The 15640-nt window shown below is 49.3% G+C and overlaps 2 protein-coding genes across 4 annotated transcripts in view; both read left to right on the top strand.

Moving 5' to 3' along the window:
- The window catches only part of LOC132571063 (zinc finger protein 883-like), a 661721-nt gene that overhangs the window by 82593 nt on the left and 563488 nt on the right, over nucleotides 1–15640 (top strand). The window lies entirely within an intron of this gene.
- On the top strand, nucleotides 10440–11957 carry LOC132570942 (gastrula zinc finger protein XlCGF17.1-like). Its single transcript, XM_060237577.1, has 4 exons — nucleotides 10440–10493; nucleotides 10626–10749; nucleotides 10828–11397; nucleotides 11542–11957. The coding sequence occupies exons 1-4, from the start codon at nucleotides 10440–10442 to the stop codon at nucleotides 11955–11957; spliced, it is 1164 nt and encodes a 387-aa protein (XP_060093560.1).

Raw genomic sequence — 15640 nt, 5'->3', positions numbered from 1 at the left:
AGACATTACCAGCTCTGTACAATTGCTCCAGAGGCAGGGATGGGGCACAGTCAAACAGATCCAGCGGATGCTGGGCCTGATGGCAGCGACGACAAGCGTGCTTCTCTTCGCGAAACTGAGGATGAGGAACATGCAGCTATGGTTCCTACGTCAGTTCCGCCCAACCAGGGACTCACCTCGAAAGAGGTTCACTATTCCCCCCATGGCGCTCCACTCGCTTCACTGGTGGGGGTCAAAGGACAACATCTGCCAAGGAGCGCCCTTCCACCTTCCGGCCCCCACAGTGACCATCACCACGGACGCTTCCCAGTGGGGATGGGGCGCTCACATGGAAGGACTGTGCGTGGGGGGCCAGTGGCCACCCAAGCTGGCCCTGCAACACATAAACTACCTGGAACTGTTAGCAATCCACTTTGCTCTGCGTTCATTCCGCCCGAAGCTGACAGGGAAGACGGTGGCTCTGCTCACAGACAACACCACCGCCCTGGCATACATCAACAGACAGGGTGGAACAGTGTCCCGTCGCCTTTGCGCACTGGCAATGGACTTATGGGCGGAATGCATCCAGCACGACATCTTCGTCAAGGCCGCGCACCTCCCAGGGGTCCTCAACATACAGGCGGACTCCCTGAGCAGAGGGGGGGCCTCACCGCACGAGTGGGAACTCCAGTGGCGCTTCCTGCAGCCAGTCTTCCAGCTGTGGGGTTACCCTCAGCTGGACGCCTTCGCCACAGCACACAACAAGAAGTGTCCCAGGTTCTGCTCCAGAGGGGGTGCCGACCCGGCATCCCTCGGGGACGGCCTTCTCATCTCCTGGGAGGGCCGCTTCCTCTATCTCTTTCCGCCCCTCCCCCTTTTGACGAGGGTACTCAACAAGATAGCCAGGGACAGGCCACGCTGCATCCTAGTGGCCCCCTGGTGGCCACGTCAGAACTGGTTCTCCTCCCTACTACGCATGGCAGGGAGGAACTTCTACCACTTCCCAGCGGACCCAGACCTCCTGTCATCTCAAGGGGGGCTAGTGCTGCACCACAATGTGCCGCACCTGAAACTGACAGCGTGGCTCATAGACCCCTAGACTTCTCCAGCAGGGTCCAGGAAGTCCTACTAAATAGCAGAAAACCCTCTACCAGGGCTTCCTACGATAGAAAGTGGAAGAAATTCTCCAACTTTCTGGCCGACCGGCCAGGCACACCACAGAGGGCAGGCCTGCCGGCAATCTTCGACTTCCTATTGTCTCTAGTCGACGCAGGCCTAGTCTTCTCGTCCATCAAGGTCTACTTGGCAGCAATATCTGCCTTTCACGACCCTGTGGGCGGATACTCAGTTTTCGCCCACCCTCAGTCCAAAAAGTTTATGAGGGGACTATTTAGACTACATCCACCATCTAGACCTCCCACCCAGCTGTGGGACTTGACTCTGGTCCTAGACATGCTAACCAGGCGCCCCTTTGAACCTATGGCCACGTGCTCTCTGCACCTCCTGTCCTGGAAGACTGCCTTCCTCGTGGCCATCACCTCTGCTCGTCGCGTGGGGGAACTCACGGCGATGCGCTGCGACTACCCCTACCTAGCCTTTACAGAATCTGGTGTCTCCCTGGCCCCAGATATCAACTTCCTTCCCAAGGTACCCTCCCAATTCCACCTCAATCTTGAGGTTTGCCTACCCACCTTCTTCCCTAACCCCTCCTCGGACGAGGAGCGGAGGCTACACTCCCTAGACGTCAGGCGTGCCTTACTCTTTTACCTAAAGCGCTCTAAAGCCTTTCGCAGGGACCAACAGCTGTTCGTCTCATATACTTCGCCCAGGCTAGGGTCTAGGATCTCTTCTCAGCGATTCTCGAAGTGGCTGACGGAGACCATCAAGACCTGTTACCTCCTAGCAAAGAGGCCGCTGCCAGGACCTGTTCGCGGACACTCCACCAGAGCAATGGCGACATCGGTGGCGTTCCTGAAGGGCGTCTCCTTGGCGGACGTCTGCAAAGCTGCCACCTGGTCCTCCCCGCATGCCTTCATGAAGCACTACGCGCTGGACGTGCATGCTCAGCAGAGGACTCGGTTGGGGACTGCGGTGCTGCAATCTGTCGTCTCCGGTTGACCGTCTTCCCACCTCCAGGTATGCCTTGCTTGCTAATCTCCCACAAGTGTGATGCACAGAGACCACGAAGAAGATAGACAGGTTGCTTACCTGTAACTGTAGATCTTCGAGTGGTCATCTGTGCAGTCACACTACCCGCCCTCCTTCCCCACTGCTGACGGTCTCCCTCTTATGGGGGGCTTTTTTCAGCGGTCATGAAGGAACTGGCGGGATTACCGCGGTGGCGCCGTTGGGCGTGCGCAATGGGACGCCTGCGCATGCCCAGTGGCGCCGACCGCGGAAAATTCCCGGGCTTTCTTACAGATACCGATCGGGGACCCGCGCAGGCGCAGTATCCCACAAGTGTGACTGCACAGATGACCACTCGAAGATCTACAGTTACAGGTAAGCAACCTGTCTTTCTTATGTGACACAGTGTTGGACTGGATGGGCCATTGGCCTGATCCAACAGGGCTTCTCTTATGTTCTTATGTGACACAGAGAGTTGGACTGGATGGGCCATTGGCCTGATCCAACATGGCTTCTCTTATGTTCTTATGCTTTGCTCAATCTGTTCCTTGGTCTCTTCCATTCCTTCTCTTACCCCTCTCCCTCACTGATCCCTGATCTGAAAAGCCCAGGTTAGCTGGATCTCCTCAGATCTCAGAAGCTGCAGGATCGGTCTCAGCTTGTCCTTGGATGGGCGACCTCCAAGGAATACCTGAGCTGTGAGGCAGAGGCAGGCAATGGCAACCCGCCTCTAAAATATCTCTTGTCTTAAAAACAAGTCTAGCCCACCACCTAGTGGTGCATAACTCTAACAAGAACTTCTGGCTGCTAGACAGTCTTAGGATCTTCCGGCTACGATACACATTGCCATACGTTAATTAATTTCCCTCACAGCTTTCCCAGTCATGCCGACCATCCTTGAAGATAGAAGCGACATTCCCTGAGGCAAAAGGAACTTTCTTGGAGCAAGAGGAGAGAGGGCAGGCCCAGGAATGTGCCCAAGATACCTGCTTCTGTGGTAAGGGCCCTTTGTGACTGGATATTTTATTTTTATTTATTTCTGAAAATTTTATATTCCGCCCTTTCCTGTAAGGGCTCAGCGCGGATTCCAACATAATAAAACCATTATGTTTAGCCTGGAGAGGAGGCGGCTAAGACGTGATATGATCACCATCTTGAAGGACTTGAAGGGTTGTCCTATAGAGGATGGGGTGGAATTGTTTTCTGTGGCCCCGGAAAGTAGGACCAGAACCAATGGGTTGATGGGGTGTGAACTGGTAGAGACAGACCAAGAGAGAGATCTTGGGGTCATGGTAGATAATTCACTGAAAATGTCAAGACAGTGTGCGTTTGCAATAAAAAAGGCCAACGCCATGCTGGGAATTATTAGGAAGGGAATTGAAAACAAATCAGCCAGTATCATAATGCCTCTGTATAAATCGATGGTGCGGTCTCATTTGGAGTACTGTGTGCAGTTCTGGTCGCCGCACCTCAAAAAGGATATTATAGCATTGGAGAAAGTTCAGAAAAGGGCAACTAAAATGATTAAAGGGCTGGAACACCTTCCCTATGAAGAAAGGTTGAAACGCTTAGGGCTCTTTAGCTTGGAGAAACGTCGACTGAGGGGTGACATGATAGAAGTTTACAAGATAATGCATGGGATGGAGAAAGTAGAGAAAGAAGTACTTTTCTCCCTTTCTCACAATACAAGAACTCGTGGGCATTCGATGAAATTGCTGAGCAGACAGGTTAAAACGGATAAAAGGAAGTACTTTTTCACCCAAAGGGTGATTAACATGTGGAATTCACTGCCACAGGAGGTGGTGGCGTCCACAAGCATAGCCACCTTCAAGAAGGGGTTAGATAAAAATATGGAGCAGAGGTCCATCAGTGGCTATTAGCCACAGTGTGTGTGTGTGTGTGTGTATATATATTTGGCCGCTGTGTGACACAGAATGTTGGACTGGATGGGCCATTGGCCTGATCTAACATGGCTTCTCTTATGTTCTTATGTTCTTATGAAATTAAATCAAAAGAGTTTCTGGCTCAACACCGTTAGAGTGGTTCCTCAGTGGAACAGGCTTCCTCAGGAGGTGGTGGGCTCTCCTTCCTTGGAGGCTTTTCAACAGAGGCTAGATGGCCATCTGACAGCAATGAAGATCCTGTGAATTTAGGGGGAGGTTTTTGTGAGTTTCCTGCATTGTGCAGGGGGTTGGACTAGATGACCCTGAAGGTCTCTTCCAACTCTAGGATTCTATTATTAAAACCAACAATTAAACTTCAGCACAATTAAACAATCAAAACCATTAAAACCAGAAATCAGAATTAATTTAGGACGGCCTGGATGGTGTAAGCACATAAGGCATAATTAACGTAGGCCCGGGGTGGCCAACGGTAGCTCTCCAGGTGTTTTTTTTTGCCTACAACTCCCATCAGCCCCAGCCAGCATGGGGCTGATGGGAGTTGTAGGCAAAAAAATACCTGGAGAGCTACCGTTGGCCACCCTTGAAGTAGGCAACTTAGTTTGCTCAAAGATATCAGCAGTATCAGCCGCAGTCAAGTAGCAATGATTGGCGTCCTAGGCAGGCTCCCCCCCCCGCCACCACGCTCCACTCACCCCCCGACCTCTACTTACCCCCCCAGCTCGCCATGACGATGCTGAGCCCTACTGCCGGCTTCTCACAGCTGCGTCTGCGCATTTTGTGAAGAGACAGATGGAGGAGGCTTCTCCCCCCTCCTTTCCAGAACCGGAAAGGGGGGAGCGAAGTCTCCTCCATCTGTCTCTTCACAAAACATGCAGATGCGGCTGTGAGAAGCCGGTAGTGGGGCTCAGTGTTGTTGTGGCGAGCTTTGCGGGGAGGGTGGCGGGAGTGTGGTGGAGGGGCAGTGGGAGTCCTTGAAGAAGGGAGGGGGCTGATGTTGGTGGCGGCAGGGGGAGGGAGGCAAATTTAGGCGGTTGCCTTGGGCACTGGGAGGGGGGGGAACCCAATTCGGTGCCCCCTCCCTTTCAGTGCCCTAGGCAACCATCTAGTTCACCTAGTGGACGAGCTAGCCCTGTTGGAGGGCCCAGTACATTTGATGTGTAGAGGGTTCGGGTCAGCAGGAAAGATTAAACACTTCTTCAAGAAGAAGAATTGCAGATTTATACCCCGCCTTTCTCTCTGAATCAGAGACTCAAAGCAGCTTACAGTCTCCTTTCCCTTCTTCCCCCACAACAGACACCCTGTGAGGTGGGTGGGGCTGAGAGGGCTCTCACAGCAGCTGCCCTTTCAAGGACAACCTCTGCCAGAGCTATGGCTGACCCAAGGCCATTCCAGCAGCTCTAAGTGGCGGAGTGGGGAATCAAACCCGGTTCTCCCAGATAAGAGTCCACACACTTCACCACTACACCAAACTGGTTCCCAAAAAAAGAGTTAATTTATGGAACACGGTGTCCACTAATTAAACAAATGTATGGAAGGCAATTCCTCACATTAATTAAAATATTTACATTTCACCCTCTTTGCCATAAGGTAGACCAGGGGTGGCCAACGGTAGCTCTCCAGATGATTTTTGCCTACAACTTCCATCAGCCCCAGCCAGCATGGCCAATGGCTGGGGCTGATGGGAATTGTAGGCAAAAAAAAACTTCTGGAGAGCTACTGTTGGCCTCTCCTGCAGTAGACCAATCTCAGTAGAGCTTTTCAGCTGGGTGAACAAAGGAAACTTCCATCTTCTGGGGAAGGAGAGGTTGAAAAAAAACTTTATGGGGGCTTCTGTGCTCGTGCTTCTCAGGTCATCTGGCAGAAACAGAATGTTGGAATGCGGCTGGCGGGCTTTGGCTGGCATGCCCCAAGGGGGGGGGGTGTTTTGGGAGGAGCTTAACCCTGGATTTTCCCAATGCCTCCAAGTCAGATCTGGGCCAAATACGACAGTGATATGAAGAAGACGACGACATTGGATTTATATCCCGTCCTCCACTCCGAATCTCAGAGTGGCTCACAATCTCCTTTATCTTCCTCCCGCACAACAGACACTCTGTGAGGTGGGTGAGGCTGAGAGGACTCTCACAGCAGCTGCCCTTTCAAGGACAACCTCCACCAGAGCTATGGCTGACCCAAGGCCATTCCAGCAGGTGCAAGTGGAGGAGTGGGGAATCTGGTTCTCCCAGATAAGAGTCCACTCACTTAACCACTACACCAAACTGGCTCTCTGCAATTTCATTTCCACCACATCTCTTCCCACCTCCCCCAAATCAGACCCAGGTCTAAAATTGTTTTCTGTGGCCCCAGAAGGTAGGGCCAGAACCAACAGGTTGAAATTAAATCAAAAGAGTTTCTGGCCCAACATTAGGAAGAACGTCCTGACTGTTAGAGTGGTTCCTCAGTGGAACAGGCTTCCTCGGGAGGTGGTGGGCTTTCCTTCCTTGGAGGTTTTTAAACAGAGACTAGATGGCCATCTGACAGCAATAAAAACACTGTGAATTTAGGAGGAGGTATTTGTGAGTTCACATTTCTGGAATCCAAGATCACTGTAGATGGTGACTGTGGCCATGAAATTAAAAGACGTTTGCTCCTTGGGAGGACAGCTATGGCGAACCTGGGCAGTATAATAAAAAGTCGAGACATCACCCTGCCAACAAAAGTCCGTGTAGTCAAAGCGATGGTATTCCCAGTAGTAATGTATTGTTGTGAGAGCTGGACCATAAGGAAGGCCGAGCACAGAAGAATAGATGCTTTTGAGATGTGGTGCTGGAGAAGACTCTTGAGAGTCCCTTGGACTGCAAGAAGATCCAATCAGTCAGTCCTAAGGGAGATCAACCCAGACTGTTCACTGGAAGGTTAGATGCTGAAGCTGAAGCTCAAATACTTTGGCCACCAAATGAGAAGGGGGCACTCCCTGGAGAAGACATTGATGCTGGGAAAGACAGAAGGCAAAAGAAGAAGGGGATGGCAAAAGATGAGATGGCTGGACAGCGTTACTGATGTAACAAACACGAATTTGAGCAGACTTTGGAGGATGGTGAGACAGGAGGGCCTTGTGTGACTTTGTCCATGGGGTCGCAAAGAGTCGGACTCGACTGTGCAACAACAAAATTTGTGCGTTTCCTGCATTGTGCAGCGGGTTGGACTAGATGACCCCGGTGGTCCCTTCCAACTCTATGATTCTATGAAATACGTTGAAAGCACTCATAACCCCTGAGGCTCATGCGCTATCAGGCACTTCTCTTCTGCCTCTCATAGGAATTTAGAAAGAAGTGTTTTAAAAATGTGTTTAGTTTTTCATGGGGCGAGGTTTTCACACCCTTGAGAAAAGAGTGCCTGAAGCAGAGCGCAAACAAGCAAATGGAATAGAAAGGTCAAGGAAAACACTGTTACTTTCTCCTTCCAGGCAGTGAAGAAACGGTGTGGAACCGTAGTCTTTTCAGAGGTGCGGAAATGTCTGCTGAGGCTCCAGTTCAGGTAGGGGATTTGAGCAAAGGACAGCCTGGATTTCCTCCCACACACACACACCTTTCTCAGGAGCTTTTGCTCCTGCAGTTTCTACAAGGTCTCCAGGCAACTGAGGCTTTGAGCACCACTCCCTTTACCTATGCCAAGCCATGCATCGGTACCCTCCCAGACTACTCCCTTCCAGTGTGCAATCTCTGCCCGGCACAGTTTCTGATGAGGGAATCTGAGGGAATCTGCTTTCCTTTCAGTCTCCCTTTTCCTTCAAGGAGGTGGCTGTGTATTTCACCGAGGCAGAGTGGGCCCTGCTGGATCCGGACCAAAGAGCTCTCCACAGGGAAGTCATGCTGGAGAACTATGGGAGCGTGGCCTCTCTGGGTAAGGATCCTTCATAGGCTCCAAAGGTGCAAATTGCTGCCATTGTGATAAGACACGTATCCAAATATTGAAAAGCGACACACTGTTTTGCTTCCTGTCCCATCACTTGCCTAGAGGCAACTGAGGCCAATGTTGTGGCCATCACCCAAGCCAGAAAAGGTGTCCAGGACTGAGGCAAAGAAGGGATGAAGGGCCCTCAGTAGGGTTGCCAATCCCCAGGTGGGGGCAGGGGATCCCCCGGTTTGGAGGCCTCCCCCCGCTTCAGGGTCGTCAGAAAGCGGGGGGAGGGGAGGGAAATGTCTGCTGGGAACTCTGTTATTCCCTAGGGAGATTTATTCCCATAGAAAATAATGGAGAATTGATCCGCGGGTATCTGGGGCTCTGGGGGGGGGCTGTTTTTTGAGGTAGATGCACCAGATTTTCAGTACAGCATCTAGCGCCTCCCCCAAAATATTCCCCAAGTTTCAAAACGATTGGACAAAGGGGTCCAATTCTATGAGCCCCCCAAAAAGGTGTCCTTATCCTTCATTACTTCCTATGGAAGGTGTGCTGTCCCTTTAAATGTGATGGCCAGAACTCCCTTTGGAGTTCAATTATGCTTGTCACAGCCTTGATCTTGGCTCCACCCCAATGTCTCCTGGCTCCACCCCAAAGTCTCCTGGCTCCACCCCCGAAGTCCCCAGATATTTCTTAAATTGGACTTGGCAACCCTAGCTCTCAGAAAGACTCTGGAAGGGGCCAGATCTTCTTTTCGCTGTTCCCCGACATTAAAATATACCCTTCCCCTTGATTTATTATTGTTTATTTCTTAGATTCCATGGTGGAGACGGACAGAAGCCTTGCATCCAAAGAAAGGCTGCAAGGTTCCTCAAACAGATCTCAAGAGCTGATTTCCTTCCCCAGTGGGCTGGCTGAGAGTGAGTATCTTTCACGGTTCTGTCAAGGGAACAGGCAAGGGACACTTATGGGACTTTCCTGCTTCCCTTCTAAGGGACTCATAGTTTGATAGACATAAGAACATAAGAACATAAGAGAAGCCATGTTAGATCAGGCCAATGGCCCATCCAGTCCAACATTCTGTGTCACACAGCGGCCAAATATATATATATATATATATATATATATATATATATATACATACACACACACACTGTGGCTAATAGCCACTGATGGATTGCCCAATGGGCAAGACAGGAGGGAAGCCATCTAGGGCATGGAATGTGTAGGCTCACAAGCTCTTTGTGGTCAGGAGCTCACCTGTGGCTCTTGAAAGGCTGTGGCATACTTAAATCCTGGATTTTCTGGGGAAAGATGGGAGGTTAGTTAAGATCAGCCAAGGTGGACAAGGCCAAAGGGCTGCCGATCCTTTCCTACTGCAGATTTTGGACCTTGCCTGCCCTCCCAGGTGCTAATGCTCTCCAGGGCTTTTTCTACAAAAAAGCCCAGCAGGAATTCATTTACGTATTAGGCCACGCACCCTGACACCAAGCCAAAGGGTTGGAACACTTTCCCTATGAAGAAAGGTTAAAACGCTTGGGGCTCTTTAGCTTGGAGAACCATCGACTGAGGGGTGACATGATAAGAGGTTTACAAGATGATGCATGGAATGGAGAAAGTAGAGGAAGAAGTCCTTTTCTCCCTTTCTCACAATACGAGAACTCGTGGGCACTCCATGAAATTGCTGAGCAGTCAGGTTAGAAGGGATAAAAGGAAGTCCTTCACCCAAAGGGTGATTAACACGTGGAATTCACTGCCACAGAAGGTGGCAGTGGCTACAAACATAGACAGCTTCAAGAGGGGATTGGATAAGCATATGAAGCAGAGGTCCATCAGTGGCTATTAGCCACAATGTATTGTTGGAACTCTCTGTCTGGGGTAGTGATGCTCTGTATTCTTGGTTCTTGGGAGAGGCAACAGTGTAAGGACTTCTAGTGTTCTTGCCCCACTGATGGACCTCCTGATGGCACCTGGGTGTTTTGGCCACTATGTGACACAGAGTGTTGGACTGGATGGTCCATTGACCTGATCCAACATGGCTTCTCTTATGTTCTTATGTGACACAGAGTGTTGGACTGGATGGGCCACTGGCCTGATCCAACATGGCTTCTCTTATGTTCTGTATTTCTGGGGGCTTAGTGAGGCTCTGTATTTAGGTTGCTTGGGGGGGGGGGACAGTGGGAGGGCTTCTAGTGTCCTGGTCCCACTGGTGGCATTTGGGGTTTTTTGGCCACTGTTTGACACAGAGTGTTGGACAGGATGGGCCATTGGCCTGATTCGAAATGGCTTCTCTTATGTTCTTAAGCCAGCCAGAACTGTGTTCCTGTGTGTTCCTGTTCAAAAAATGCTCTGATGCTCTCTCTATTTATTCCAGAGGAGGACGATCAGAGGAATAAGGAGGGTGAGGAACTTCATCCAGCTAATAATGAAGACCAGAAAGGCAGCATCTGGAATCAAGGCATCCCTAAGAGAAAGAAAGACAGCCGTTTGGTTGAAAAGAGAGATAGAAGAATATGTAATGTACATTTTCCAAAGCAAATGATGATGAAGATGAGTAAATCCATTCAGCTTGGAAAGTACTTCAAGTATAGATCACAGCTTCATGTGAACCGAAGAATGCAAAGGGGAGAGAAACCCTATCAATGCTCAGAGTGTGGGAAGAAATTCACTCAGAATGGCAGTCTTCAAGTGCATAAAAGAACCCACACAGGGGAGAAGCCTTTTGAATGCTCACAGTGTGGGAAGAGGTTCAGATATAGTAACAGTCTTCAGTATCATAAAAGAACCCACACAGGGGAGAAACCGTATGAATGCTCAGAGTGTGGAAAGAGATACACTCATAGTGGCAGTCTTAAAGTGCATAAAATAACCCATGCCGGGGAGAATCCACTTGAATATTCAGAATGTGGAAAGAGATTCAGCCATAGTAACCGAAAACATAAAAGAACCCACACCAGGGAGAAACGTTTGGAATGCTCAGAGTGTGGAAAGAGATTCAGTCTGAGGTCCTGTCTTCAAAAGCATCAAAGAACCCACACAGGGGAGAAACCTTTTGAATGTTTGGAGTGTGGAAAGAGATTCCGTCATAATGGCAGTCTTCTAGTGCATACAAGAACCCACACAGGGGAAAAGCCATTTGAATGCGTAGAGTGCGGAAAGGGATTCAGTACACATAGCCATCTTAGGTATCATCAAAGAACCCATACAGGCGTCAAACCTTTTGAATGTTCAGAGTGTGGAAAGAGATTCATTCAGAGTAGCCATCTTCAAGACCATAAAAGAACTCACACAGGGGAGAAACCTTTTGAATGCTCAGAGTGTGGGAAGAGATTCAGTACACATAGCCATCTTCAAAAGCATCAAAGAACCCACACAGGGGAGAAACTTTTTCACTGCTTAGAGTGTGGAAAAAGATTCAGTGCACGTAGCTATCTTAGGTATCATCAAAGAACCCACACAGGCGTCAAACCTTTTGAATGTTCAGAGTGTGGAAAGAGATTCATTCAGAGTAGCCATCTTCAAGACCATAAAAGAACCCACACAGGGGAGAAACCTTTTGAATGCTCAGAGTGTGGGAAGAGATTGAGTACACATAGCCTTCTTCAAAAGCATCAAAGAACCCACACAGGAGACAAACGTTTTGCCTGCTCAGAGTGTGGAAAGATATTACGTACAAATAGAAATCTTCAAGTGCACCGAAGAAGCCACACAGGGGAGAAACCTTTTGAATGTTTGGAGTGTGGAAAGAGATTCAGTCAAAGTAGCGGTCTTAAAGTGCATCAAAGGACCCACACAGGGGAGAAACCATTTGAATGCTCAGAATGTGGAAAGAGATTTGGTCGGAGTGGCTATCTTAAAGACCATAAAAGAACGCACACAGGGGAGAAACCTTTTGAATGCTCTCAGTGTGGAAAGAGATTCAGGCAGAGGGGGTATTTTAACATGCATAAGAAAACCCATACAGGAGAGAAAACGTTTGAATGCTTTGAATGCAGAAAGAGATTCATTGACAGTTCTAGTCTTCTACAGCATCAGAGAACTCACATGGGAAAACCTTTTGAATCCTAGTGCAGAATCAGATTAAATTCACAGAACAGAACTCCACACAAGGGAGGAACTTCATAAATGCTCAGCATGTGGTAAGAGCTTGAGGTAGAGATCTGACTTTCATGTTCCTCAGAGAATCCACACAAGGGTGAAACTTCCCTGTAGCCAATACTGATGAGGCTGTTCTATGAACATCCAACTGCTGGAGGTTCAGAAAGGATGAGAAAGTAGTTTCACAAAGAAGCGTCTTTTTATTGGTCACCTTCTTATGTGAAATTTGCTACTTCAGCTTATCTAACTCTTTCTGGCATCTGCAAAACTGGAAAAAACATTCCCCCCCCCCAAAAAAAAAATCCTATGAAGAAATCGACAAGCTGAGGGTATCTACTGCATAAACCTAGTGTGTACAGCCAGCGTCCTTAATTCACAAATATTTTTACCTGACCAGCAGTTCTAGAGAGGTGTTTCTGAACCCTAACCCCTCCCCTGTCCGGCCTTCTGTGATGTTTTGGGAGTCTCGCCACTTTGTAGCCCCTTTCGACTTTGGGTATTAACAGCTAACTACTTAGTAATGAGTTTCACCCTTTCTCAATAGAATTGCAGAGGACCACATCAGATTTGTAATTTACCATAATTCTTGTATTAGTGTGTCTGGGAGGAGGGTTGGGGATACTTTTTTGGAATGCTGGGCATTAATTTGGTTAGTTTAGCTACGTTTGCTACAGAGGCTGCTATTTGGCCAGGGTTCCTGGAGGCTTATTTTTGGGTTGAGATCCTCGCGATTTGTTTTGCCATCTTCTGGGCATGGAGCGTGTGTTATTGGGGGTGGTGTGGGGGGGGAGGCATTTGTGAATTTCCTGCACTGTGCAGAGGGTTGGATTAGGTCACCCCAGAGATCCCTTCCTACTCTGTGATTCTACGCTGCAGAATTTTTTTGTGTCATTTATCGTTTCGTGTTGTGTTAAAACACAAGCTTTGCTTCAACTCTCTCTTTATATTTCCGAATGGTTCCTCAACCCTCATATTCTGATTGGCACTGCTGACTGACTTACTGGGTGGTAACAGACGGCCATTTTGGAGTGGATTTGAGGCATGATAATGCATGGGATGGAGAAAGTAGAGAAAGAAGTACTTTTCTCCCTTTCTCATAATACAAGAACTCGTGGGCATTCAATGAAATTGCTGAGCAGAAAGGTTAAAACGGATAAAAGGAAGTACTTCTTCACCCAAAGAGTGATTAAAACGTGGAATTCACTGCCACAGGAGGTGGTGGCGGCCACAAGTATAGCCACCTTCAAGAGGGGTTTAGATAAAAATATGGAGCACAGGTCCATCAGTGGCTATTAGCCACAGTGTATGTGTGTATATAAAATTTTTTTGCCACTGTGTGACACATAGTGTTGGACTTGATGGGCCGTTGGCCTGATCCAACATGGCTTCTCTTATGTTCTTATGTCCCAAATCAGGCCACCTGAAAAAAGAGCTGTCTCAAATCCTCCACACTCCCTGGCTAGCTGGCCCCATCCTGTCCATAGGGCAACTTGACACGATCAGATGAGGTGGCGCCTCAGAAGCTGAACTGCTCCTTTCCAACCCCAACAGGTCATGTGCTCGTTTTCTTTGGGAGCCTTGCCTCTTTGAAGCCCAAAGTGTTCTCGCAGCAGGATTCATTTGGGCTGAAATGCAAAGGTTTCGTCCCCCAACTCAAAAACTCAGTACATTCTTAGAGCTAGAGGTCAGATTCCCCTCCCCGAACCCCCCCCCCCCCCAACATCCAGTATGTTTCAAATTGTCCAGTATCCATGGAGTTGATGGTGAACATTGTGGGACACAAATTCCCAAATCCTGGTTCTGCTCCCCACCCACCCTCAGCTTCTCCAAGAGAGAATCAGGAATTGAAGTATGATACCTTCCTCTTAGTCTGACCTCTCCCGGACTCCACGGGTCTGAAATGATGCGTATTAACCCTTAGAATCATATAGCTGGAAGATACCCCCAGGGTCATCTAGTCCAACCCCTCCCCCCCCCCCCCCGCACAATGCAGAGAATTCCTTTGGATGGCCAACAACACAGCAAAGAGGCTGATGGCTTCCCCTGATGTTGCCTCCTGGCTCTGGGATTCAGTGCTTTAGTGCCTCTGTATGTGGAGATTCCCCTCAGCCACCATGACTAGTATCCAATGACAGACCGATCCTCTCCCACTCACACACATGGCCAGTGCGTGGGAGTAGTCCAAGTAGGCAACCGCTTAGGGTGCCACCTGGCCTAGGGGGCAGCATCAGACACCCCCTCTCCCCACACACAGCATGTGGGCTCCTTGGAGCCTGCCTTCCCCAATGGAAAGCAGGCGTCATGGAGTGCGGATGCTTGCTGCCTGCCTGGTTTTGCATTCCCCAGGTGTGTTACAGACCCAGGAAACGCAAAAGCAGACGGCGCCTGTGAATTATACCCCTTGAAGCCTGTCAGGGATAAATCAACCAACTGTAAAAGCTGAAGAAGAGCCAATTACAGTTTCTAAAAATTGACTCCTGTTGGAGTAGTCTTCTGCCACTCATCCTTCCTACTCTACTTTAGCAGAGCCATGGGGTGGGAACCATAGCTCAGTGGTAGAGCTTCTTTCTCGCACGCACAAGGTCTTGTCCCTGGCACCTCCAGCTAAAAGGATCGAGTAGAAATGGTCATGCGAAAGTCTTGTCCCTGGCACCTCCAGCTAAAAGGATCAAGTATATTTATTATCACAATATTTATTGCTTAATCTCACATTTAAAAAAAACCCCAAACCCTAAAATTTAAAAATTTTGTTGTTGTTCAGTCGTGTTCGACTCTTTGCGACCCCATGGACCAAGTCACGCCAGGCCCTCCTATCTTCCACCATCCTCCGAAGTCTGCTCAAATTCGTGTTTGTTACATCAGTAACGCTGTCCAGCCATCTCCTCTTCTGCCGCCCCCTTCTTCTTTTGCCTTCTGTCTTTCCCAGCGTCAGGGTCTTCTCCAGGGAGGGCCCCCTTCTCATTGGGTGGCCAAAGGATTTAAAATAAAAAACTGCAAATTTAAAAATGTAAACAGTTTCAAGTTTCTTGATTTCTCCTACAGGTCTCTGCTTTTCAAATTTGGGGCGGGGAGCACTAGTGGGCAGTTCGCTTAGGGCAGGGGTGGCCAACGGTAGCTCTCCAGATGTTTTCTGCCTACAACTCCCATCAGCCCCACCCACTGGCCATACTGGCTGGGGCTGATGGGAGTTGTAGGCAGAAAAACATCTGGAGAGCTACCATTGGCCAGCCCTGGCCTAGGGCACCAAAAACCCTAGCACCATACAGATCTAGAAGCAGAGTTTTTAAGGAAGCCAAGCTCCAGGTGGGACCTGGTGATCGCCTGGCATTACAGGCCATCTCCAGATTACAGAGATCAGTTCTCCTGAACAAAATGGATGCCTGAGAGGTCTGGAGTTTCTGGATCTTCCCTGACCACCACCAACACCAGGAAGTGGAGGAGGGGTAGGTTTGCCATCTCTAGGCAGAAGGGGATTTCAGGGTGGGGACAATGCCATAGAGTCCATCCTTGGGGCTGGCATGTAGCCGTAGAAGAAGAAGTAGATTTATACCCCGCCCTTCTCTCTGAATGAGAGTCTCAGAGCGGCCTACAATCTCCTTTCCCTTCCTCTCCCACAATAAGACGCCATGTGAGGTAGGTGGGGCTGGAGAGGG

Source organism: Heteronotia binoei, chromosome 5 (genome assembly GCF_032191835.1).
Source record: "Heteronotia binoei isolate CCM8104 ecotype False Entrance Well chromosome 5, APGP_CSIRO_Hbin_v1, whole genome shotgun sequence".
NCBI classification, from domain to species: domain Eukaryota; kingdom Metazoa; phylum Chordata; class Lepidosauria; order Squamata; family Gekkonidae; genus Heteronotia; species Heteronotia binoei.
The sequence above is the reverse complement of the archived record's forward strand: the minus strand, read 5'-3'. Positions and strand labels throughout refer to the sequence as shown.

What these genes read in the sequence shown, in the direction of transcription:
- LOC132570942 (XM_060237577.1), top strand. Translation starts at nt 10,440, where the DNA reads ATGAGTAAATCCATTCAGCTTGGAAAGTACTTCAAGTATAGATCACAG. An exon ending in AGTATAGATCACAGCTTCAT is followed by an intron (nt 10,494 to 10,625) that starts GTGAACCGAAGA and finishes GAATGCTCACAG; the next exon opens with TGTGGGAAGAGGTTCAGATA. An exon ending in TAGTGGCAGTCTTAAAGTGC is followed by an intron (nt 10,750 to 10,827) that starts ATAAAATAACCC and finishes GTAACCGAAAAC; the next exon opens with ATAAAAGAACCCACACCAGG.